This window comes from Zonotrichia leucophrys, chromosome 5 (genome assembly GCF_028769735.1).
Source record: "Zonotrichia leucophrys gambelii isolate GWCS_2022_RI chromosome 5, RI_Zleu_2.0, whole genome shotgun sequence".
NCBI lineage: Eukaryota > Metazoa > Chordata > Aves > Passeriformes > Passerellidae > Zonotrichia > Zonotrichia leucophrys.
In genome coordinates, this window is record NC_088175.1 from 61,880,005 (window position 1) to 61,906,232 (window position 26,228).

The 26,228-nt window shown below is 45.4% G+C and overlaps 1 protein-coding gene across 2 annotated transcripts in view; it reads right to left on the reverse strand.

Moving 5' to 3' along the window:
* MDGA2 (MAM domain containing glycosylphosphatidylinositol anchor 2) overlaps nucleotides 1-26,228 on the reverse strand; it is a 226,059-nt gene that overhangs the window by 127,084 nt on the left and 72,747 nt on the right. For both annotated transcript variants that reach the window (XR_010440695.1, XM_064716005.1), the window contains exons 3-4: nucleotides 14,861-15,035; nucleotides 3,464-3,660 (exon numbers count right to left, since the gene is read on the reverse strand). Coding sequence is in view for 1 of the 2 variants with exons in the window: in XM_064716005.1 (XP_064572075.1) it covers nucleotides 3,464-3,660; nucleotides 14,861-15,035 (372 nt within the window). In the remaining variant the exon portion in view is untranslated. The remainder of the gene's footprint in view (nucleotides 1-3,463; nucleotides 3,661-14,860; nucleotides 15,036-26,228) is intronic.

Below are 26,228 nucleotides of genomic sequence, written 5' to 3' on the forward strand. Positions count from 1 at the left end.
CCTGCTTTAGGAGGTTTCTCTGGAATTGGGAAAGTCCTGGAAAGACACAGCCTTAGGAAGACGTGGGCGTGGATAAACTGCCCAGGAATGTCTAGGAAAAATAAGGATATTTCAGAAAATTAATGTACAGAACTGGGAAAAAAACAAATCCATCAAAAAGATACAGCTGAGCAGGAAAGAAAAGAAACAGTCCTTGAAATTGTGCAGAGATTTTGGGAATATTGGGATTTAAATGGTTTCTATGGACAAACAATCCCATGGAAATGATGAGATTGAAATTAAGCCTTGGAAAGGCTGCTCCTAAGGATCAAATTCCTGCTTTAGGAGGTTTTTCTGAAATAGGGAAGAAATCCAGGCTGCCAAAGGCATTGAGTTCTGGAAGCATGGAGCAGCTTCATCCCAGCATTCCCTCCTTAGCTCCAGGTTGAACTTGGGCTGAACTCCCGATGGAATTCTGGATGCTGTCCCCAGCTCGCAGAGGTTTATAAAAAATGTACATATTTTCCTCACTGGTTGGGATAATTAGTCTAATTATGTCTAATTGCATAATTATCGTAAATACAGCAAATTTAATCTCGTGCTCAGGCTGAGCAATTCCAATGAGTGACGAGGAGGATGAGAACTGTCAGGGAAAAAATCTCCATTGAGATTTGGGATTTGGGAAGTTCATTTTCACTACACTTTGTGGTTGAGGATGGACAGATTTGCTCTGTTTGTCCCCCCATGGGTGCTGGAACAAGTGGCTGATGTTTCCTGGTTGACTGGAAAAATCCGATCATATTAATTCGTTTGGATTTGCCCAGTTTTCCAAGTGCCTGCTGTGATTTAATTGCTGACTGGATTTTGGGATCGTCCCAGAGTATGGGCAAAAAGGGAAAGAGGGGGGATTCTGCCCCTCTGCCCTGCTCAGGGGTCTCAGAGCTGCAGAGCTGCTCCAGCTCTGGGGACAGAACAGGACGTGGAGCTGCTGGAGAGATCCAGAGGAATCCATGGAATTGCTCCAAGGGCTGGTGCCCTTCTGGAGCCAGGATGGGAATGTTCCCCTGGAGAAGGGAAAGCTCCAGGGAGAGCTCAGAGCCCCAGGGGGCTCCAGGAGAGCTGCAGAGGGACTGGGGACAAGGGATGGAGGGACAGGAGCCAGGGAATGGCTCCCAGTGCCAGAGGGCAGGGATGGATGGGAGATTGGGAATTGGGAATTCCTGGCTGGGCTGGAATTGCCAGAGCAGCTGTGGCTGCCCCTGGATCCCTGGCAGTGCCCAAGGCCAGGCTGGACAGGGTTGGGATTCCTGGGTTAGGAAGGGATGAGCTTTAAGGTCCCTTCCCACCCAAAGCATTCCAGGATTCTGTGTTTACCAGAATAATAAAGGCATCATAATAAAACCTCTTTTTAGAGGGTAAAAAACCTGAGAATTTTTTTTTCCCTTTCCATTCCATTTCACTTTCAGATTAAAATTCAACTTCAGAACCCTCAAGAAAAACATTCCCTCTCAAAATTCCCAAGTCCTGATCCTCTGAAGCCAAATCCCCTCTGTCCCTCTTCCCATCAGCTCTCCCTGTTTGCATCCCTACCATGAAATGAACTAATTAAGCAGAAGATGTTGATGACTCTTGAACCTTTAATTACATCTTTTCCTCTCATAAACACAGAGCAGATCTTGCCTGCACGGATCCAGGCCATGCTAATTCCAGCTGCCCTCCAATAACTGGAGAAAGGTTATGGATAAGATTGGAATATCACCAGGACAATCTGATTTATTCATTAATTAAACCCACAACGAGATTTTAGGAAGTATGATCTTAATAACCTAAAAAAAAGAATCTAATTTCATGAGACACATTTTAGTAGATGAATTCTTAGATTTTAGGGAAGGCAATCCTCAGCATTTCCATTATGAAATATAAAATTTAAAAAAAAATCCACTTTCCCTTTTTAATTAAAACATTTCAAAACTCCAGTTTACACTCGAGTCCAAGCAAAGCCCCAGATTTGCTAAACTGAGTCTGTTCATGTTAAATTAAATATAATCTTATTACATTTAGGACACCAGTAACTTGGCTTTGTGATTTAATTCCCATCTCTGCAAGGTTCCGGGCTCCACATTTCTCCGGAAAACACAGAGCTGTTGGAGCAATATAAAGCTGTCAAGTACAATAAAAAGCCACAAATGAAGGTGCTCTCAAATCATTAACTGAAAATTATTTATGAAAGTCGCAGTTGCTTTCTGCTCTGAACACCAAATTACCAAGCAGTTTTCACCTCTGTCTTTCCTTGTTATTCCTTCAGATTTTCCAAACCAATTTTTCCCCTTTTTTTTTTCCCTTTTAATATTTTTTTTTTCTTCAAACACCATCCCACACTTTTGGCCACAGACAATGGGATTTGCCACCTTTTTTCATCCTGCCTCGGTGCAAATGTGTACGAGATAAATTAATCTCAGCTTATCTGACAGAGCCAGGATTCCTTCGGGGCTGGGAATGGGAGCAGGAACACTTTGGAAAAGGTTTTATTTCCTTTTTTGACACCTCATTTTTAAGGGGGGGAATTGTGAAATGAAACCTTATATTTAAAGATAAGAGAGGCAGGAAAAAAGGAGTATAAAAACCGACATGGGGAGCTCCCACAGAGTCGAGAATCATGGAATTTTCAAGGTAGATCATTAACTCCAAGATCATTAATTCCAACCCTCAGCTGCCACCATCTCCTCCATGAATCCATGTCCTCAAGTGCCACATCCACACTTGGTTTTTGAGCACTTCCAGGGATGGAGACTCCACCCCTCTAATGGGCAGTCTGTACCTCTTCCATAAAGAAATTTTTCCTAAAATTTAATCTACGTGAAGAGATTTTTAAGGATGTAATTTAGGCTAAGCGTAGAATCACTGAGTTGGGTTGCGAAGGATGAAGAAATAGGAATCAAATCAGAAGTTTGGGCTTGCAGGATCCAATAAAAATCACTTTTAAAGGCCTCCTGTAGATATCACTCCCCCATTATTTAATAATTAATATTTTTACAAAAATCTTCATCTTCCAGGGATGGAGACTCCACCCCTCTTCTGGGCAGCCTGCACCTCTTCCATAAAGAAATTTTCCCTAAAATTTAATCTGCATGAAGAGACGTTTAAGGCTGTAATTTAGTCTGAGTGCAGAATTGCTGAGTTGCATCAGGAAGGATGAGGAAATGGGAATCGGAAGTTTGGGCTTGCAGGATCCAATAAAAATCCCTTTAAAAGGCCTGCTGTCAATATCACTCCCCCATCATTTAATAATTCACATTTTTACAAAATCCTAATGTATTTTATGCCAGCAAATCTATTAACAACACCCAGGAGCATTTGGGTGGGGCATCACCATCTGGAGGCCATCCCCAGTCCCCACCCCACAAAGCCAGCAGGCAGATCCCGTTACAAAGCCTCAAGATGGGGGGAAAAAAAAAATAAAAAAATTCCCATATTTTAGTCCTACCTGGGTAAAGAAGGGCTCGTAGATCTCCACTCCCTTGTCGGAGCCCTGCAGCAGCACCTCCTGGCCGCGGCGCCAGCTGTAGCGCACGGGCGGGTTGGAGTTGGCCACGCACCTGAGGAACACGGTCTTCTCATAATAAAACTGCTCCTTGGCTTCCCCGATGCTCTGGTGGACCGTGACTATGGGATCGTCCAAATCTGGGAAAAAAAAAAAAAAACAGGCAGGGAAAAGCAAGTTTAAGCCAGGCTTTAGTCGACAACGCGGAGCCAGGAATTTCCCGCGACGCCTCATAACTAGTCATGGGTGAAACAGAGACAAAACAGCACGAAAAGCCCCAGATTTTAGGAATTTTGCAGCAAAAGTCAGGTTTAGGATTTATTTCCTTCTCCCCAACTGGATTTCCTTCAAAACTCACATTTTTAGGCAGAACAACGCAGCCAATCTCATGCAAATGTCAATCATATTTCTATTATGGTGCGATGATTACCGCGGTTTCGTCTGGTTCGCAGCTTTACTCCTTGTTTCTTCTAACTCTTTTCCACAAAATTATAAAGCTTTGGCAATAAATAGACAGCCTGATTTGCATCCAAATGGCAGGATCCAGGAGTCCATGGATCATGTGCACGCAGCTGTTTGCTTTTAAAGCTGCAATTTAAGGCAGCAATTTAATGCAGATTCCCTGCTTTTAGTTACAGGCATTTAACTTCCAGCAGGTAAATTCATCCTGGGCTTTGGAACACATTTCTCTTGATTAAAATACAGATATCGGATAATTACTCCCACTGAAGCAGCTCCAAGAAAATGAGATGCCCACAACGAGGAATTGGCTTCCACAAGGAATAAAAACACAATAGCCCTTGGAATATGAGGATATCAAAGTAATTAATTTGGGTTTTATCCCACCAGGAAAAAAAAAAAAGATTCCTGGTCTGGGGTTTTTCTGAGCTTTGTCTGGAGGGACAATTTTTATTGAGGAAGGAAAGAAATGAAACAAGGAAAAGCAAGGAAAGCAAGGGATGTTTGTGCTAAGTACTGGTTAAAAACACACAACTTCCAAATGGCCACTCTCACAGCCAGGAATTCCTTCCTAATATCCCATCAGTCCTGGCTCCCTCCCAGTGGGAAGGTATTCCCCCTTCTCCTGTCCTCCCATCCCTGGAAACCAACAGTTTCAGTGGGAAGAACCTTGAAGTCCATCCCATCCCATCCCATCCCATCCCATCCCATCCCATCCCATCCCATCCCATCCCATCCCATCCCATCCCATCCCATCCCATCCCATCCCACCCCTGCCATGGCAGGGACACCTCCCACTGTCCCAGGGTGCCCCAATGTCCAGCCTGGCCTTGGGCACTGCCAGGGATCCAGGGGCAGCCACAGCTGCTCTGGCAATTCCAGCCCAGCCAGGAATTCCCAATTCCCAATCTCCCATCCATCCCTGCCCTCTGGCACTGGGAGCCATTCCCTGGCTCCTGTCCCTCCATCCCTTGTCCCCAGTCCCTCTCCAGCTCTCCTGGAGCCCCTTTAGGTACCCTCAGCTCTCCCTGGAGCCTTCTCCTTTCCAGGGGAACATTCCCAGCTCTCCCAGCCTGGCTCCAGAGGGGCTCCAGCCGTTGGAGCAGCTCTGTGATCTCCTCTCCAACAATTCCATGGTTGTTTGTGTGCTGGAATCCTGGACTCAGCATTCCAGGTGCGCCCTCCGAGCACACAGGAACACAACATTCCATGTGCAGCTCAGCCTTGGCTGCAGCCATTCCAGAACCTTCCAGGACTGCTTGTTTCTTAAAATTCCTTAAAACCCTTTGGGTAGGGGTTAATTATTCCTTTATCCTAAATTTAACCCTATTTTTGCAAAGTCTGGTGTGAGTAATTATCAAAATGTTGGTTCATCACGTTTATTTGAGGTCAAATTTCCGTGAAATGGAGAACAAGGTTCTCAAATCTTCACGTGACCAAAAGGAACCAGTCCAACGCACCCTCAAATCCCTCTGCTAAGGTGGAGAATCCTGGAATCACTGAGGTTGGAAAAGCCCCCTGAGATCACCAAATTCAACCATCAACCACCACCATGGTCACCACTGAACCACGGACTCAAGAGCCACCTCCACAACTGACTGAACATTTCCAGTGGTGCTGACTCCACCCCTTCTCTGAGCAGCCTCTTCCAAAGCTTGACAAACCATGGAATTCTTAAGGAAGAATATTGTTAATAAAATAAATAGATTAAAGCACACGAAAATTCCATGTTGAAAAGCAATTTCCAGAAAAAAAAGGCCAAGCCTAAAAAATTCATCTCAAGACTAAAAGTTCATCTTGAGCTGCTCCATTTCTATTTGCATAAGAAGACCGAAGCTGGAGAGGCTCTTGATTAATTGGAAACAAAACTCTTCCAAAATTCCCAACAATTCCAGCAATAATACCTCATAATGGGGCACAGGTTTTTAATAAATGTTACCTTCATCCCCCCCTTCCAAAACATTTAATTTAAGACCACAGAAGAAAATTATGGATCTGCTGCTCCAAATTAGGATGGCATTTCCTAATGAGATTTCAGTTTTGTTCAAAAGGTTATTTGAAATCACGGCGGCGCTTGAAAAGGGTTGAGAGTGCTCAGAATTTCTGGTTTCTCCTCATGAGGTTGAAAGTAATAAGGAGAAAATCAACTTGCTGCAATTTTTAGGGTCGAACTCCTGAGTTGTGATGGAGAACAGAATGTTTCCCACACTAATTCCCAGGTTATCCCTGTTAAAGCACATCCCTGGATGGCAAACAGGGAGCCAGGAGTTCCATCACCGAGCCCAGGGATGTTCTTCCAATCTCTGACCCTCAGATGAGGGTGAATCCTTGGATAAAAGACCTGAGGGGTCCAAATCTGGGCTCAACTTCATTTTCATGGAATTACTCCAGACAAGGCACAAGAAATCCCTTAAAACCTGGAACCAGACCTAAATCCATGTCCACTCCTGGCTGCAAGAGAGCTGTTTCCAGGGAAAAATTCCTTCTCGTCCAACCCATCCCTGTGAGACAAATTCCTGAGCACCCTGTCCAGCTCCAGACATGGAAAACCTGGAACAATGCAGGGAAGGCCCCCAAGGTGACTGGAGGCCACCCAGATCCAGAGGGAGCTGGGTTTGGCCAAGCTGGAGATGGCTGGATGAAGGGAAAATCCAATTTCTGCCTTCAAATACCAACTCCTGGAGAAGACAAAGGAGAAGCCGGGATGAAGAGCAGATGGAATTTCTGTCTTCAGCTTGCTACCAGAAAGTTCTAGAGAAGATGAAAAGCTCTTCTTGGAGGTGCAGAGGAAAGGACCATGAGGTTCAGGCTGCACCAAGAGAAATTTCTCCTGGATATAGGGAAAACAAATTCCCTGTGCAATCGGCCAAGTGTCCAGAGGGGCCATGGGATACTTGGAGATATCCAAAGCTTGGCTGGACAGAATCCTGAGGAATCTGACCTTGAAGGTGGCCCTGGTTTGAGCAGGGGCTTGGGACAAGAGGTCATTTCAGATAAGCGATTCCAAATCACCCCATGATTCCAGGAGCTGCGATGTCATCAACTGCTTGTCCAATCTGCTCTCTTGGAACAGGTCCATGCTGGATCATGGAAACAGGGAATGGTTTGGATTGGAAGGGATCTTAAATCCCATCCCATTCCTGCCCCTTCCATGGGCAGGGACACCTCCCACTATCCCAGATGGCTCCAAGCCCCAATGTCCAACCTGGCCTTGGGCACTGCCAGGGATCCAGGGGCAGCCACAGCTGCTCTGGCAATTCCAGCCCAGCCAGGAATTCCCAATTCCCAATCTCCCATCCATCCCTGCCCTCTGGCACTGGGAGCCATTCCCTGGCTCCTGTCCCTCCATCCCTTGTCCCCAGTCCCTCTCCAGCTAATCCAAGCAAGCACTGAACTATGGCAAGGGATGGATTTTGACAGGAATATCGGGAAAGCTCCAAGAAATCCAAGTTGGGAATGGAACTGCAGCAAAGCCTCTGCCAAAGCATTTCATAATGGTCAATTAATGGAAAATTCCCACTGCAGAACCTGATGGAATTTTTTTTTCCAACAGCAGTGCTGGAAAGATCCGGACAGCTGCAGCAAAGCCAAAGCAGAAGCACTACCAGGAGAGTGAAGTATGCTCCCAATTTTTGGGAGATTTCCCTGAACATTCCCAGTGTTGGGAATGTGTGACGGGGTGGTTACATAAGGCTGGGCTTTGCTCAGGCCATGTGAGGGCTGGAAAAGAGAAAAAGCAGGGAAAATATGGTGTTGGGACAAAGGATTCTGCAGGGATATTGCAGGGAAACTCCAAAATTCCCTGCCTTTAGCCAGGTAGTTTAAAGCCACCTGATCCTGGTGCTCATGGAAATTCTCCAGAATTCCAACTTCAATTCTGATTGAATCGGCACTAATTGCTTTTCAATTTCCTAAACGGAATTTAAAACCCCTCTTTTTAAAGCTGGGGGTGGCTGGGGGTGGTGATTCTTTCCCAGCATCATGGGAATATCCAGGGGCTTGGAAAGCAGGGAGAGAAGGGAAGAGCTTGGAATAGTCACCCAGAGAAGCCCCTGGATCCCTGGCAGTGCCCAAGGCCAGGCTGGAGGAGACTTGGAGCAGCCTGGGACAGTGGAAGTGTCCCTGCCATGGCAGGGGTGGGATGGGATGGGATTTAAGGTCGCTTCCATCCCAAACCATTCCAGACACTATAATTTCAAATACCACGCAAAAACAAACCTATAAAGGTTTAACATTGGGAAGCTCCACAAGATGAATCTCTTCACTGTTTTACAAGAAAAGGAAAAAATATCCCAAAATATTCTGTTTGGGTTGATGAAATTATGAGGAGTCACCAGATGAATCAATCTTTCAATCAAGCTGAAGTCATGGGTGCTGCTACGCGGTTAAAGTCTCTTAATCAACCTGAAAATAATTAGGAAAAGATGTTTCCCACAGAGGTTTGTGCCACCATCAGGCTCAATTTCTCAGTCTTTAAACTCTGAATTGAACCAAGCACTCCCCAAAACCCAGATGGGCCAGGCACGGTAAACACCGGGTTGGAAGAATTCCCCTCGCACACCCCTGAGCTCTTGAACAAATGGAAAACTCAACCTAAGCTGATCAAAACGGGGCTAATCCAAACTCCCTGGGAATTGCATCATCGTGGTGGAGTGGAGGTGCACAGAAGTGTGGCAGACGCTGTTCAAATCCTCCTTGTGCAGAATTCCAAAAGCTGCCTGGGAGAGGGAAACAGGGATCACGGTCCCCTCCTGACCCGAGCTCCGGGAGCGTCACAAAGAGGAGCAGCTTGGCAGGATCCAGGCTGGATTTGCTGGATCATCTCCTCCCAGCTGCTGGGCCTGCAGTTTGCTGATTTCATTTGTTAATTAGCTGCCTTTGTCTTCAGATGTTGGGAGCAGGCGGGATAAGAATAAAGCACATCTGGGGAAGGGATGGGAACGGCTTCATCCCGGCGGGCAGAGCGGAGACAGCGGTGACGCATCGCTGAGCTGGAGCTGTTCAGCTCCTGAGTTATCCCCGAATGTGAAAGCCCTGCTGTTTCCATGTTATTTTTCCTCTGGGAGTTATTCAGCTCCTCAACTATCCTTAAATGTGGAAGTCCTCTGTTTTCCAAGCTGTTTTCCCCACTTGACCCAGCACAAGCTTTCAAACACAGAATCATTGAGGTTGGAAAAGAATTTAGGATCATGGAGTCCAAGCTGTGCCCAATGCCCACCTTGTTCCCAGCCCAGAGCTCTGAGTGCCAAGGCCACCACTGCCCCGTGTCCCCAGGTGCCACATCCACATGGATTTGAAATCCCTGCAGGGTTGGGGACTCCACCCTGTACCTGTGCCAGGGCTGGGGAACACTTTTAGGGGAAGAAATTTTCCCAAATATCCAATGTAAACCTCACGGAATCCCTGAGGCTGGAAAAGAGCTCCAAGATCAGAGCCCCAGCTGTGCCCAATGCCCACCCTGTCCCCAGCCCAGAGCTCTCAGTGCCACCTCCAGGGGACACCTGCAGGGATGGGCACTGCAACCCTCCCTGGGCAGTGCCAAGGCCTGAGCCCCCTTTCCATGAAAGAATTTTCCCAGTATCTAACCTGGGCCTCCCTGGGTGACACTTGAGGTCATTTCCTCTGATCCTGGAGGTTTTTACATGGAAAATGGGAACCCAACTTCCGCCAGATGTCCCCTCCTGGCAGGAGCTGTGCAGAGCCACAAGGGCCCCTGGGCCTGCTTTGCTCCAGGTGAGCCCTGCCCGGCTCCTCAGGGATTCTGCAGCCCCTGCCCGGCTCCTCAGGGATTCTGCAGCCCCTGCCCGGCTCCTCAGGGATTCTGCAGCCCCTGCCCGGCTCCCTCAGGGATTCTGCAGCCCCTGCCCAGCTCCTCAGGGATTCTGCAGCCCCTGCCCGGCTCCTCAGGGATTCTGCAGCCCCTTCCCAGCTCCCTCAGGGATTCTGCAGCCCCTGCCCAGCTCCTCAGGGATTCTGCAGCCCCTGCCCGGCTCCCTCAGGGATTCTGCAGCCCCTGCCCGGCTCCTCAGGGATTCTGCAGCCCCTGCCCGGCTCCTCAGGGATTCTCCAGCCCCTTTCCCACCTCCCTCAGCCTCTCCTGGTGCTCCAGACCCTTCCTCAGATGCTCCTCATAAGAATTATTCTCAATAATTCACAGAATTCTAGAAGGGTTTGGGTTAGAAGGAAGGAACTTTAAGCCCATCCAGTGCCACCCCTGCCGTGGGCAGAGGCACCTTCTGGCTATGCCAGGGTGCTCCAAGCTCCATCCAACCTGGCCTGGAACACTTCCAGGGATGAAGCAGTCACAGCTTCCCTATCAAGGCAGCTTTGAAATGCTTTGTGTGGGATATAAACCTCAAAAATCCAATTAATTTCTCTGTTTCTTGCATCCTACAAAAAGGAAAACGAGCTCTCCCGCTCTCCACCCCTTCACGTGCCCAGTGTGACCACACAACAGCTCTAACCAAGCTGGAAGGACAGGAATCAAGTTATTCCCAGCTCCATGTGAGCTATTTTCCCCTCTCCGAGCCTTTCAAAGAGATTTATTCTGCATCTGCAGTGCTGCATGTGCAGAACAGCCCCAGCACTGAGAACAAGCAGCATTTCCAGCTGCTGGGAGGAAGCAAATGTTCCCTCCCTGTTCCCACGATGGAGAGCGTGACCCTGGGAGCCCCCTGAGGAGCTGCCATCGATTTCCAATGGAATTTCGGCAGGATCAGAGCCCTGCCAGGAGCCTGTTAACACACTCCAACACAAAAGGACAAAGCAAATGACTTCAGTGTCAACAATCCCCACACAGCTCCAGCCTCTGATGCTTTCCCGAGGGTTCAGGTTACAAGAGAATTCCAAAAGGAAAAATACCATGAGCTCTCGGGGATGGGATTTTCTGGAGAAAATGTTTTCTCCCGTCTTTTAATGAGGTTATAAATACACCTGGTTGGAAATATGAGCATGGCCTGGTGACACCAGGGGGATGGCACAAGGGGGGCAGCACTCCAGGAGGGTTTCCCTGCTCCAAGGGCACCAATCAGAGCCAATTCCCATCGTTTCTGAGGCTGGAGGAGCACTGGAATCACCCGGGAGTGTGGGATCTCAGGATCTGAGTCCTGAGGTGCTGAGCCACCGAGAGCACCCTTGGGGGGCTCGGGAGTCCTGGAATGTTCCAGAAGTGTCTGGTGGCTGGACTTTGATCCTACACAGGAGACGACACCTGTATGAGGACAGGAGGGTTTCACCGGGGTGAATGGTGAAGGGATTGGTTAATTAGAGGGTGAGACACAGGGTTTAGGATTTCTGTACAGGGGGGTTTAGAGAAGTAAGATGGAGGAATTGGGGCGTGTCCTGTCCTTCTTCTTCTTCTTCTTCTCCTCCATCTTCTGTGGTGATGGTGGCACTTTGGGATTGGTCATTACTGAAAGTGCACCGGGCAATAAGGGTGAAAGGTATTGGGGAAAAATGATAAATATTGTACACGTAACAATGGGTATAAAGATAGGTGGCTGCCGGGAGGGCAGGGAGTGTGCTCATGGCTGGCTGCTGAGCAGAGCTCTGTCGGGCTGAAAGAAAATCTTTTAGATAAACAATTAATAAACATAAAAACCGAAAGAAGAACTGAAGCCTCTTCTCGTCCTTCGATACGCGGGCTGCCCCAAGGCCACCCCGGGCCTTTCCAGGCCATCCAAACAGCCAAAAACCCAACAGGGAGCAGGCAGAACAAACAACAACATCCAGGACAATGCTCGACCTCCACAGGGATGGGAAGAGCCCTGAGGAGAAGGATTGGGAATGTTGGGGGATCAGAGGCTGGACATGACCTGGAATTGTGCCCTGCTCAGGTGAGAGTCCACCTGCAGAGCTGCTCCAACCCTGGATCCAACAGCAGGAGGATGTGGAGCCACTGGAGAAATCCAGAGGAATCCTGAGTGTGCTTGACAAGATGTTGCAAGCACAAAACATTGAACTTCTCCAAAGAGAACATTTAATAATTATAATTTTGAATAAAATTTTAAAGTTAAAAAAAAATAAAGCAAAATTTTAAAAATAAAAAATAAGTTTAAATTTATTTAAAATTTAATAAATTTATTTAAAAGTAAATTTAAAATGAAAATAAAATTAATGATAAAGAAATTATATGTATTATATATAGATTATTATTGGCTGTAAGCACCACATGAGGGAAATCAGTACAGAAGAGCTCTTTTGGCTCCAGGGAATATAAATATAAGAAATAAAAATAGCTGGAAATGGAAGGAAACCCAGTTCAGTTTGGGGAAGAACCAGATTGATATTTTTTTTAGAAAATGAAGCAGCTGAACAGAAAAACTTGGGCAGAGAGAGGATTCCTCAAAGCTCCATGATCAGATGGTTTTTAGGGAAAAAAAAGTCTTTAAATTGATTTTTAATAGAGCAGCAAAGGAAAAATCAGCTCTAAAAAGCAGTCAGAGCTGTGAGATAAAAGAGGTCAAACTGAACCTGTGGTGTGGTCAATTCCAAGATGAAATTCCGTGGAAAAAATGCAATCAGAGCTGATTAAAAAATTCCAGATGATTATCATTAAATCAAGCACACTCGAATCAAGACATGGAGTCATTGGAAGCATTTTTAATCCCACTTCCCTCGGGCTGTTCCAGAGTTCACTTTGGATCCCCACCGTGCTGGAAAATCCAGCTGGACCAGGAGCACCCACCAGAAAAATGTGGAATAAACAAGATTGAATCCCACTCTGACACTGCAGGGACTGAGGTTCTTTAACAGTAATTTTGGGTTATTAATGCCCTCTGTACCTGCACCATTTTTCCATAAACAAATCAGGAAAAATGGATTTCCCAAGCCAGGAAAAACAGGCGTTGATGCCAAAGGCCACCTGACGTGCTCGACGCGGAATAATTGTTACAAATTGGGAGTATTAACATCCTAAGTCAGTAATTATTGGTTTCATAATCCCAAACCTAATTAATGCTCGTTCCTCCAGTTCTTAAATGACAGAAACTTAATTTTGTGGAATTAATGAACAACAAACTGGGTTAGGAAAGTCTGGTTTTAGAGCACATCCATCTCTACTTAGAGAAATTTTTTCCAGAGGCTCCATAAAAGGTTTAAATAAATCCCTGTTAAAAGAGAAATTCGGAATTAATTGAGTGTAAATAACGAGGAGGGGCTCCTGGTGAGACCCCACTGCTCTCTCCATGCCCTACTCTGGATTTTAAATGGTCTAAAAGGGAAATAAATATATTTGAATAGAGAAAAAAATAGTTGATTATTTCTTAATTTATAATAAACAAGGGAGCGCAGAGCGGGTGGTGGAGATGATCCAAGGGTTTCAGCACTTATCCTATGATGAAAGCTTGGGAGAATTGGGATTATTCGCATGGAAAAGGCTCCAGGGAGAGCTCAGAGCCCCTGGCAGGGCCTGAAGGGGCTCCAGGAGAGCTGCAGAGGGACTGGGGACAAGGGATGGAGGGACAGGAGCCAGGGAATGGCTCCCAGTGCCAGAGGGCAGGGATGGATGGGAGATTGGGAATTGGGAATTCCTGGCTGGGCTGGAATTGCCAGAGCAGCTGTGGCTGCCCCTGGATCCCTGGCAGTGCCCAAGGCCAGGCTGGACACTGGGGCACCCTGGGACAGTGGGAGGGGTCCCTGCCATGGAAGGCTCTGGAATGGGTGGGATTTAAGGTCCCTTCCAACCCAAACCATTCTGGGATTCCAGGAGTGAACCCAAAGCAAATTTCACAGTCTGGAGTGCAGAGGAGGCTCCAGGATGATCCAAGGGCTGGAGCAGCTCTGCTGGCAGGGCTGGGAACGTTCACCTGGAGAAGAGAAGGCTCTGAGGAGACCCCAGAGCCCCTTCCAGAGCCCAAAGCAACCCAAATCCTTCGTATTCCTCACCACAATCCCAATCTTTCCAATTTTTTCCCTGCAACCCAATCCTTCACATTTTCACTGAAATTCAAATATTTCTTATTTTTCACCTCCATCCAAACCCTTCACATTTTTCCCTGCAATCCAAATCCTTCACATTTTTTCCTTGCAATCCACATCCTTCAGACTTTTCCCTGCAACCCACATCCTTTACATTTTCACTGTAACCCCAATCCTTCACATCCTTCGCTACAATCCCAATCCTTCACATTTTTCACTCCAATCCAAATCCTTCACATTTTTCACTCCAATCCAAATCCTTCACATTTTTCACTCCAATCCCAATCCTTCCCATTTTTCATTCCAATCCCAACCCTTCACATTTCCCTTGCAATCCCAATCCTTCACATTTTTCACCACAATCCCAACCTTCATATTTTCACTCCAATCCAAATCCCTCACGTTTTTTCCTGCCATCCCAATCCCTCACAGTTTTCCCTGCAATTCCAGTCCTTCACGTCCCTCACCACAATCCAAAACATCCACGTTTTCCCTGCAATCCCAACCCTTCACATTTTTCACTCCAATCCCAATCCTCCTCATCCTTCACCACAATTCCAATCCTTCACATTTTTCACTCCAATCCCAATCCTCCTCATCCTTCACCACAATTCCAATCCTTCACATTTTTCACTCCAATCCAATCCTTCATGTTTTCCTTGCAGTCCAAATCCATCACATTTTTCACCACAATCCCAATCCTTCACATTTTTTCCTGCCATCCCAATCCCTCACATTTCCCTTGCAATCCCAGTCCTTCACATCCCTCACCACAATCCCAAACATCCACGTTTTCCCTGCAATCCCAACCCTCCACATTCTTCCGACCATAAAAACTCCGCACACCCACGGCATCCGCCATTAAAATTGGGATTCCCGAGGAGCTGAATGTTTCTTGGGAACAGCAGATATTTTAAGGCATTCCTAAAGGATGCAAAGGCAGAATTCCAAGGATTTACTCACAGTACACGTCCACTCGGATGGATTTGATGGCCGGGGAGCCCAGGCCGTTCTCAGCCTTGCAGTAGTAGCGGCCTCCCTGGTGTCTCTGGATGTTGGAAATCCTCAGGGTTTCGTTGAAGACACTGGAATCTTGGAATCTGTCAGAGGCACTTCCTGCTGTTTTGGTCCACCTGATCTGAGCAAGCACCAAAAACCAGGATTACCTTTAGGTCTGGAAAATGGGCACAGTCTAAACCTCAGCACTGAAATCCAGGATAACTTTAGGTCTTGAAAATGGGCACAGTCTAAAACTCGGCTCCAAAACCTGGAATAACTTTAGGTCTGGAAAATGGGCAGAGTCTAAAACTCAGCACTGAAATCCAGGATAACTTTAGGTCTGGAAAATGGGCACAGTCTAAAACTCGGCTCCAAAACCTGGAATAACTTTAGGTCTGGAAAATGGGCACAGTCTGAAATTCAGCACCAAACCACAAGATTTGTGTGAATGGTACCAGGATTTCACCTTGGATGATTCAAGGAAATTCCCAAGAAACTCAACAGTTCATGGAACAGACACTTCATCCAAGAGCCCCTGAGGAGCTGCATTCCATGGGATCATGGAATGGTTTGGGTTGGAGGAGTTTAAAGATCCTGTTCCAGGCCCTGCCATGACAGGGACACCTCCCACTATCCCAGGTTGCTCCAAGCCTTGAACATTCCCAGGGATTTCTGATCCATGGGATTTGGGGCTGCCTGTGCTGGGTCTGGGAGGAGAAATGAATTCATATTTCCTTTTTTTCCTTTTTTTTTTCTGATGGTTTTCTTATTTTTGTAATCACAGAATCACGGAATGGTTTGGGTGGGAAGGGACCGTAAATCCCATCCAATTCCAATCTGGGAATGCCTTCCACCATGCCAAGGTGCTAAATTGCCTTTATGGGCCAACTCCTGCCCTTGGGATTGCACATCCCAACACTTCCTTTTTCCCAGGGAAACACAATTTTTCCTGATCCAAGGAAAAGCCAGCAGTGACAGGAGCTGTGAACAGGCAGGACATGAGCATCCAGATTCCGTGCCAGGGATCCCAAGGAAATTGCTCTTTTCCAGCTCGGTTGTTGTAACACATTGCAAAAAGGAGATTTCCTTTTATTTTCCAGCAGAGCAAAACTTTGGAAAATAATGGAAAAAACAGCTGCAAACCCACAAAGCTACAACTCCTGTGGAAAAGTTTCAGCGTTTTTTTTCACTTTATTCCCAAAGATTCCAGACTAACCCTGAAACTGGAATCTGGGGATACCTCCAAAAATAAATAAAATCAATTAAATAAAATCAATTTTAAAAATTCATTCTTTCACATTTGAATTCAGATTTTACACGTTGGCATCCAAACTCTGGAAAATCAGGCAGATATCCAAGAGGTGGGAATCCCAAAAATTTGGGATTTGGCTTTGGGATTGCAGAGGAAACTTTCCTTACATTTCAAGGCTGAAAGTCCAAATATTACTGGAAAAAATAAAGAGATTTTAAGGAATTGCTAAATAATTTTAAAGGGTTTTAGTGAGTGCATCCTGAGGAAAAAAATATTTCATTCTTAGGTAAATCAGTAAAACTTCAGGTAAAAAATGGTTAAAAAAAATAAAGTGATAAAATTCCTTTATCCTGCTCAGTTTGATCAGTCTTTTTTTAATGGAAAAGCAGGATTTAAGGAAATACCCACAAATTCTTTCCCAAAAAAGAATTTCTATTCCAAAAAGCCTTGGAATAACATGGCCAATGATTAATTGCAGCAATCAATCTTTGAAGAATTTGGATTACTTTGATTCCAATGTTGTTCCTCATGACTTTCAGAAGTTTCCCTGCTTCCAAAAAATTAACACTTTAATCCTGAATAATCCATAAACATTTTTTCTATCAATATCCCACTGAAGAATGATGGATTTTCCATCCTGCATGGCTGGAAAATGCCCTTTTCAGCATTAACTGGGAGCTGTGGTCAGGAATTTCACTGAGGGATTTTTTTGGGATTATTTGAATCTTCCTGGTGGGGAATTCTGGACTGGCATCTACCTAAATAATGCCAGGAATTTGAGGAAATTATCTGAACAGCTCCAAATTTTGGATATTTTTGTTTAATTCTCCCTGCTTTTTTATTCAGCAACTTTATTTTTTTTAATTCACCTTCATAATAAAGATTAATAAATAATAAATAATTTATGGGCAGAAAGAAGCAGACAAAACTCCATTGGAATTCCTAATTATTCCTTTTTATGGAGGCTTTCCAAGGCTTGAATTCCATGTCAAACCCCTGGAATCACAAACACATCCTCATAACTTCAATGCCTGGGAATGCCCTGGAATTCTTTAAAGGCAAATAAATACAACACATTTTGACATTTTGAGCTTCTAAACCAGCACAACATCAAGCCTGGGGATGAGAATAAAAATAAAATAAATCCAAATCCAGACTCTTGTTTCCCTTGTGGACCTGTCTAAATCCTATTTTTATTTTTTTTTTTTTCCCCAGGGACAGAAGTTGTTGCTGTTGGTGCCATCCAGGTTCAGGAATTGATCAAATCCATTCCAGAATTCCATGGAACGAACTGGGAATAGGGAGGTGATCCCAGTGCTCCCCAGTACTCCATGGTCAGCACTGCTGCCCCATGTCTCAGCACTGCTCTGAAGCCCCAGTGAGCTAAAAAAATACATTTTTGTTCCATAAACCGGAAAATAATTAGAGTAGGAATTTCCCATTGCCTCCATCCAAAGCTTCCACAATTCCCTTGGGTTAAAATCCAAGGAAAGGGCCCTCTCTGAGAGGTGGATGATGAAGATGTAGAATATCAAGGAAAGGTCTGAAAGAAACCTCCAGAACTCATTAAAATAACAACAATTTCTTCAGGACAGCAAGGGATAAACTCAGCAATGGCAGAGTATCCCAGGAAAAATAAGGGAATAACCATCAACAGATATAAAACACCCAGAGGGGAGCAGAAATCGATCATGGAGCAATTTCCAATATGGAAGGCAAAGTTAAGGAAGTAACAAAATTGATCAGGAATCACTTCCTGTTTGCTCAGCCCCAAATGTTCCTGTAAAACTTCTTCATCCCATTCTGTTCCATCAAATCAGAGTCAGCACTTCCAAAGGATATTTCTGGGAATGCTGGAAGTTTCAGGATGGACCCAGGGACTGGAAATCTCCTCTTCAGCACCAGGATCAGCTCCATTAAACCATTCCCAGGTTCGGCATTTCCACCACCCAACCGCCACCAATGCGCCACCCTCAGTGTCCAAAGGTGCGAATCCCAATTCTTCCCTAAAAATCATTGAGCATTCCAAGTTTTCCCAGGAATTTGTCTCTCTGACCAACCTCTTTTAGGTCCCAGTTTACCCCAGGCTGTTACCCCAACCCAGAGGTGATGCCTTCACCCCCTTTGGGAATGGGATCTTTGGAGGATGGAGATCTTTGGAGCTGCTCCCTCCCATCCCAAGCAGGACTGGGAAACCAGGAGCCTGCAGTTCCCGGTTCCCAGAGGGATTTGTTTCCCTCAAGAGTAAAAAGGCATCGAAATGTGTTTGTGTCATTAAATTTGAACACTGCAGTCTAAACAGAGAGGGGAAAATGCCTAACACTGAGTTTTTTCCACTTCAAATTCACTCCTCGGAGCAGAATCGTGGTTCAAAGTGACAAAGCCATAGTGAAACCCAGGCAGCTCAAACTGAGAATTTTTTTCCCTCTTAAAACAACAATTTCAGGTGTTGTTTCTGCTTTTCCTTCTCTCCATCTCCACTCATTTTATTCCCCCTGAAGGAGTAAAAAACAGGGAAGCAGCTTCACAGAGCATTCCCAAAATGCTGTCAGGGATGACAATGACTCAACTGAGCTCCACACCAGGAAATGTTTCTTCTCTAACCCTTCGGCAATAAAAATCTAGACTCCATTACTTGTGACAATCATTAGGGGAGGGATTTTGGGGCTGACATGAAGATTTGGGGCTGGGAAGTGTCATAAATAAAGGAACACAATAAAAACCCCAGACAAACAAAAAGGCGAAACAAAACCAACCAAGGCCTTCTTCATAAACCGCAAATTGGTTTTAAGAGGATTCCTGTCCCTCATAATTTCACAGAATCATGAAATTTGGGAAAGTCCTCCAAGATCATAAAGTCCAGCATGGCACTGCCAAGGCCACAGTGTCCCATGTCCCCATGTGCCACATCCACACGGATTTAAATCCTTCCAGGTTTGGGGACTCCACCCTGTACCTGTGCCAGGGCCGGGGAACCCTTTTAGGGAAGAAATTTTCCCAAATATCCAATCTAAACCTCACAGAATCCCTGAGGTTGGAAAAGAGCTCCAAGATCAGAGCCCCAGCTGTGCCCAATGCCCACCTTGTCCCCAGCCCAGAGCTCTCAGTGCCACCTCCAGGGGACACCTGCAGGGATGGGCACTGCAACCCTCCCTGGGCAGTGCCAAGGCCTGAGCCCCCTTTCCATGGGGAAATTCCTGCTGTGCCCACCCTGAGCTGCCCCGGCCCAGCCTGAGGCCGTTCCCTCTGCTCCTGTCCCTGTTCCCTGGAGCAGAGCCCGACCCCCCCGGCTGTGCCCTCCTGGCAGGAGCTGTGCAGAGCCACAAGGGCCCCTGGGCCTGCTTTGCTCCAGGTGAGCCCTGCCCGGCTCCTCAGGGATTCTGCAGGCCCTGCCCGGCTCCCTCAGGGATTCTGCAGCCCCTGCCCGGCTCCTCAGGGATTCTGCAGCCCCTGCCCAGCTCCCTCAGGGATTCTGCAGCCCCTGCCCGGCTCCTCAGGGATTCTGCAGCCCCTGCCCGGCTCCCTCAGGGATTCTGCAGCCCCTGCCCGGCTCCCTCAGGGATTCTGCAGCCCCTGCCCAGCTCCTCAGGGATTCTGCAGCCCCTGCCCAGCTCCAGCCCCTCCATGTCCTTCCTGTCATGAATGGTCCCAACTGACCACAAGATCTGAGGTGGGTCCTCACCAATGCCAAGCTCAGTCTCCAAAGTTTCACCCATCCCTGATTTTTTTCTCCATCAGGCCCACACAACATTCCCACCCTCCTCCAAGGCAGATTCCACAGGCTGGTTTTTGGGAAGCCCCTTCCAGACCAGACTAAATCCAGCTCTGTGGAGCTCCCCCAGGCCGGGTTTAAGGGATCTGTTCCCATCGTGTCGTGCTCTGAACATCACCGAGGTTATTGATTCCCTGCAGATCAAAATCAGTCTGTTTGATTAAACCTGTTCCCATTTTTAAAACTCCATTAAAAATAGTCCAGAAAAATCGTGTTGTCCTTCAGACAGTGCCAACAGGAGAGGAAGAAACTCCAGGAAAATTCCTAAACTTTGGGAGTTGATGCATCCCAGGTTTTGCTCACATCAGAGCTCGTTGGTATTTCCAGAATATCCTGGTGAGACTGAAAATGAACCCCAACCTCATTTCCAGGAAATTTTCTGAATTAAATCCCAAATCTCAGTGATCCAAACCCTGAATTTGTCAGTAATGCAAACCCTAAATATCAACGAACCAAATCTTGAGTTTCCCAGTGATCCTAACACTAAATCTCAATGATCCAAATCCAAATCTCCCTGGGATCCAAACCTTAAATGTCTCAGTGATCCAAACCCTAAATCTCAATGATCCAAACCTTAAATCTCCCACAGATCCAAACCCTAAATCTCCCAGAGATCCAAACTCAAAATCATTTAGAGATCCAAACCCTAAATCTCAAAGATCTAAACCTTAAATCTGTCAACAATCCAAACCCTAAATATCAATGATCCAAACCCTAAATCTCCCAGTGCTCTAACCCTAAATCTCAAAGATCCAAAACTCAAATCTCCCAGTGACCTAACCCTAAATCTCTCAGTGATCCAAACCTTAAATTTTCCAGTGATCCAAACCCTAAATCTCCCAGAGATCCAAACCTTAAATATCCCAGTGATGCAAACCCTAAACCTCAAAGATCCAAACATTCAATCTCCCAGTGATCTAAACCTTAAATCTCCCAGTGATCCAAGCCTTAAATCTCCCAGTGATTCAAACCCTAAATCTCAAAGATCCAAACCTTAAATGTCCCTGTGATCCAAACCCTAAATCTCCTAGTGATCCAAACCCTAAATTTTCCAGTGATCCAAACCCTAAATTTTCCAATGATCCAAACTCTAAATCTCCCAGTGATCCAAACCCTAAATCTCAAAGATCCAAACCTTAAATATCCCAGCGATCCAAACCCTAAATCTCAAAGATCCAAAATTTAATCTCCCAGTGGCCTAACCCTAAATCTCCTGGAGATCCAAACCTTAAACTTTCCAGTGATCCAAACCCTAAATCTCCCAGTCATCCCAATCAGCTGTGCCATATTTTCCTCCCACAGGATCCCAATTCCTCCCAATGCTTTCCCTGATCCCAAAATGGGAGTGAGAGTCTGAGCTGCCACCGGGTTCAGCTGTGGTGACAAAGAAAGGAGCTGACATTTGATTTTGCTGGAAAAGTGAGAGAACTGGGGAGGGGGAGCAGAGAAAAATGGGAAAAGGGTGGGAATCTCCATACGAGGGATTTGGCAGCCCAGCTTGGCCAGGCAGGAGCAGCAGCTGCTGAGAACCAGTCACAGATCCTGCAAAAAACTCCCTGATTCCTTAAAAAAAAAATCAGATATTCCATATAAAAAATTCCTTAGAAAATCAGGAATCAGAGTAACTGGCTGAACAAGGGTTATTTGTTTGGGATTTTTCCTAAAAAATCCCCTTTTCCTTTCAAATGATGAGGTCTTGATGGTCACAAAGTATTAAAAATGTGATGATACAAAATTCTGGGATCTAAACACATTCCAAAAAGGAGATTATTGCTTGGTGGCAATATAATCAATCCCAGTCATTGGATGCAACTTTTCCATCAGGCAATTCCAAAATATCAGCCTGACCATGTCCTACCTGCGCACTCCAGGTGTTGGAGACAGGACAAGGAATATGTGGAATCAGTCAGGATGGAAATTCCAAAGATTTTGACTCAGTGTTTCCATGGTTTTTGCTCTGTGAACACCGATTTTCCCTTTTTTCCAGAGGCTAAACTGGCAAAGTCTCCTCCAGGCAGGAAAACACCTCAAACAATGTTAAAAAACACTGGAAAAGGATCAAATCTCTCCTTCCCCGAACCTGGCACGGCTTGAAAAGATCCCAGCAATTCCTTTGTTCTGGGAAAAGGAATTGGAAAGGTGTTGGCAACCCACTGGGTGAGATTCCAGCTCATTTCCAATTCCAGGAGAAGAAAAACTCTGCAAACTCCAGTAATCCCAAATAGCATCATTCATGTCTTGTGGAGCACTCCTGGCACACCTTCCAACAACTCCCACCAGTGCCAAGGAGCGGAATCTGGGAACGCTTCCCACATTTCAGGAGAATTGCAAGGAGATGGAAAGGAAAAAAAAAAATTTAAAAAGGCCTGGATCAGCTTGCAGCTAGGAATAAAACCAGGACTAAGGGCTGGGATTAAAGGTTTGGAAAGGCAGGGTTAAGGGAATCAGCACAGTGGGAAGCAACAATGGGAATTTCCAAAGGGAAGAGAAGAGAGCTAAAAATCAGGGAATGTTTAAAACTGGATAAAACAGCACTGGGAAAAGGGGAAAAGCCACTAACCCATAACTGCCTGAGGGACAGGAGCCAGGGAATGGCTCCCAGTGCCAGAGGGCAGGGATGGGTGGGAGATTGGGAATTGGGAATTCCTGGCTGGGCTGGAATTGCCAGAGCAGCTGTGGCTGCCCCTGGATCCCTGGCAGTGCCCAAGGCCAGGCTGGACATTGGGGCACCCTGGGACAGTGGGAGGTGTCCCTGCCATGGCAGGGGTGGCACTGGGGGGGATTTGAGGTTCTCCCAGCCCAAACCATTCCAAGACTCCACAACAGCTGATGGCTCTTCCCAACAACACCATTCCAACCCAAATCATCCCAGAATTCCATAGCACATAAAGGCTTTTCCCAATTTCACCATTCCAGCCCATCCATTCATGAAATGGCGTTGTTAGGAACCCAACCCATCCATTCCATGATTCCACTGCCTTTAAAGGCTCTTCCCAACTTCCCATTCCAACCCAAACCATTCCAAGATTCCCTAGCACTCTAAGGCTCTTCCCAGCTACATCATTCCAACCTGAACCATTCCAAGGCTCTTCCCAACTACTCCACTTCAATCCAAATCATTTCAATTCCCTTCATGGGGATGGCTCCTGGACTTTCCAGACTTCAAGGATTTTTTCTCTTTTCCTTAATTCATCTTCCTTTGGTTCTGGTGCAGATTCCCTGGATTTCTTTTCCACAGCACTCCACAGCTGACGGCTCTTTCCAACAACACCATTCCAATCCAAAACATTCCAAGATTCCATGACACTTAAAGGCTTTTCCCAGTTTCACCATTCCACCCCATCTATTCATGGAATGGTGTCGTTGGGAACCCAACCCATCCTTTCCATGGATTCCCCTGCACTTAAAGACTTTTCCCAACAACACTATTCCAACCCAAACCATTCCAAGACTCCATAGCAGCTGAGGGCTCTTCCCAACAACACTATTCCAACCCAAACCATTCCAAGACTCCATAGCACTTAAAGGCTTTTCTCAATTTCACCATTTCTGCCCATCCATTCATGGAATAGTGTTGTTGGGAACCCAATCCATCCATTCCATGATACCACTGCCTTTAAAGGAATATTCCCAACCACACCATTCCAACCCAAATCATTCCAAGGTTCCATAGCACTTAAAGGCTCTTCCCAGCTACACCGTTCCAATTCCATTCATGGGGAATGGCTCCTGGACTTTCCAGACTTCAAGGATTTTTTTCTCTTTTACTTAATTCATCTTCCTTTGGTTCTGGTGCAAATTCCCTGGATTTCTTTTCCACAGCACTCCACAGCTGATGGCTCTTTCCAACAACACCATTCCAACCCAAAACATTCCAAGATTCCATGACACTTAAAGGCTTTTCCCAGTTTCACCATTCCAGCCCATCCATTCATGGAATGGTGTCGTTGGGAACCCAACCCATCCTTTCCATGGATTCCCCTGCACTTGAAGACTTTTCCCAACAACACTATTCCAACCCAAACCATTCCATGATTCCATAGCAGCTGAGGGCTCTTCCCAACAGCACTATTCCAACCCAAATCATTCCAAGACTCCATAGCACTTAAAGGCTTTTCTCAATTTCACCATTTCTGCCCATCCATTCATGGAATAGTGTTGTTGGGAACCCAATCCATCCATTCCATGATACCACTGCCTTTAAAGGAATATTCCCAACCACACCATTCCAACCTAAATCATTCCAAGATTCCATAGCACTTAAAGGCTCTTCCCAGCTACACCGTTCCAATTCCCTTCATGGGGAATGGCTCCTGGACTTCCCAGACTTCAAGGATTTTTTTCTCTTTTACTTAATTCATCTTCCTTTGGTTCTGGTGCAAATTCCCTGGATTTCTTTTCCACAGTACTCCACAGTGGATGGAGCTCTTTCACAGTGGATGGGCTCATTCCAGCCCATTCCACCACACCATTCCAACCCGAACCATTCCAAGATTCCCTAGCACTCTAAGGCTCTTCCCAGCTGCACCATTCCATGATTCCTGAACAGCTGAAGTCTTTTCCCAACACCATCATTCCAACCCAAACCGTTCCACGATTCTGTAGAAGTTGAAGGCTCCTCCCACTACACCATTCCAGGATTCCTCAAAGGTTGAAGGCTTTTCCCAGCACCGCCATTCCAACCCAAACCATTCCAATTCCACACACGGGAATGTCCCCTGGATTTCCCAAACTCGCAGGATTATTTCTCTTTTGTTGTAATTCCACTTTCTTCGGCCATGGTGCAAATCCCCTGGATTTTGCCAGCGCTTTCTCCTTAACGATGTATTTACCTCATTAGCATAATTGTCTGCAATTATGTAATTAGCGTTCATATGTGTAATCATTGGAACATGTAATTAGCCCTAATTACACCATTAAAGCCTGCGAGTCAGAAATATCTTTATCATTTTGATTGACAGGCATATGGGAAGGGGGGGAAGGAAAAAAATCCCACTCGTTATTTTTATCTCCTTGAATCACGAAATCTGCAGGAGGATCCAGGATTCAACCCAGAATGGCACTGGAATTATTTTAAAATCTGATAATATTGATCCAAATTATATTGAGGTTATTCCACTGGAAGAGGAGGAGAAAAGCTACTTGAAAATAAGAAAAAATCAGGGAAGTGCAGCAAAATATTTATGGAAAAAGAAATTAGGATTTATTTTGAAATACTTGGAATTTTTCATGTCTAATATCCTAATATGAAAACTCAAGAAAGAGTTTCCACATGCAGCAGAACTTCTGTGTGAAAAGAAATCAAGAATTATCAAAACTAAGGAGAAAAATTCAGGAAAGAGGTACCAAGTGCAGCAAGATTTCTCTGTAAAAAGAAATTAAGAATTATCTGGAAATATCTGATTTTTAATTCTAATATCACTGGATTTGAGGAAGAAATATAATACAGGAAAAGAGAAAACAGAACAGCAGTGTGATTTTTCTGTGAAGAAATCAGGAACCATCTCAAATTACTTAATTTTTATTTCTAATATAACTGGATTTGAGGAAGAAAAATAATACAGAAAAAGAGAAAAACCCTACAGAAATTGTTCTATGGAGATGCTGCTGCATCCTAGAAAAGGATTTTAAAATTCCTTGGATTTTTATCCCCTCTGAGAAAATGAGATTTATTTGAAAACTCAATATTTAGGTTCAGTTTGCTTTATTTAACATCTGTGCTGGGGGCCTGTAGGACAGCACTAGAACAAACATCTGGCATGGAGTAATTTAATTGGGACAGAAAAAATTAGGATTTAAAAAAATTATTTTTAAATAGTATCAATTTACTTTTAAATATTACTTTTAAATATTGACCCAAATAAAATATTTGAATTTATTTCAACTTCTGCTCTTCTAGTTCAGGGTTCTTGGGTTTTTTAGAAGTTTATTTTAAACAGCCAAAACAAAATTAAAAATCAAGTGGCTGAGCTGTCCAAAACCTTGAGAGGAGTAAAGGGGAAGCCTTTAAAAGAGGTATTTGGGAATAAATCTTAGTTGGGAATATAAATATTTCTGGATAAAGACTTTCCAGCCTGATGAATTCCACTGCAGCATCCAAGTGTTCAGGTGAAAGGCAGCAAAATCCACCTGGAGCTTCCCAAACCATTCCAGCTGCCAGAGGAGGGAGGAGAGCTCAATCCAGGAGAAAATGTTATCCATGGAAACGCCAGCACGGAGATTAAAATATCCCAGAATGATCCTGAGAGGTCGTTCCCCCATCCCAGCAGGAAAATCCAAATTTGTTCCGATTCTCCCCACCAGACACC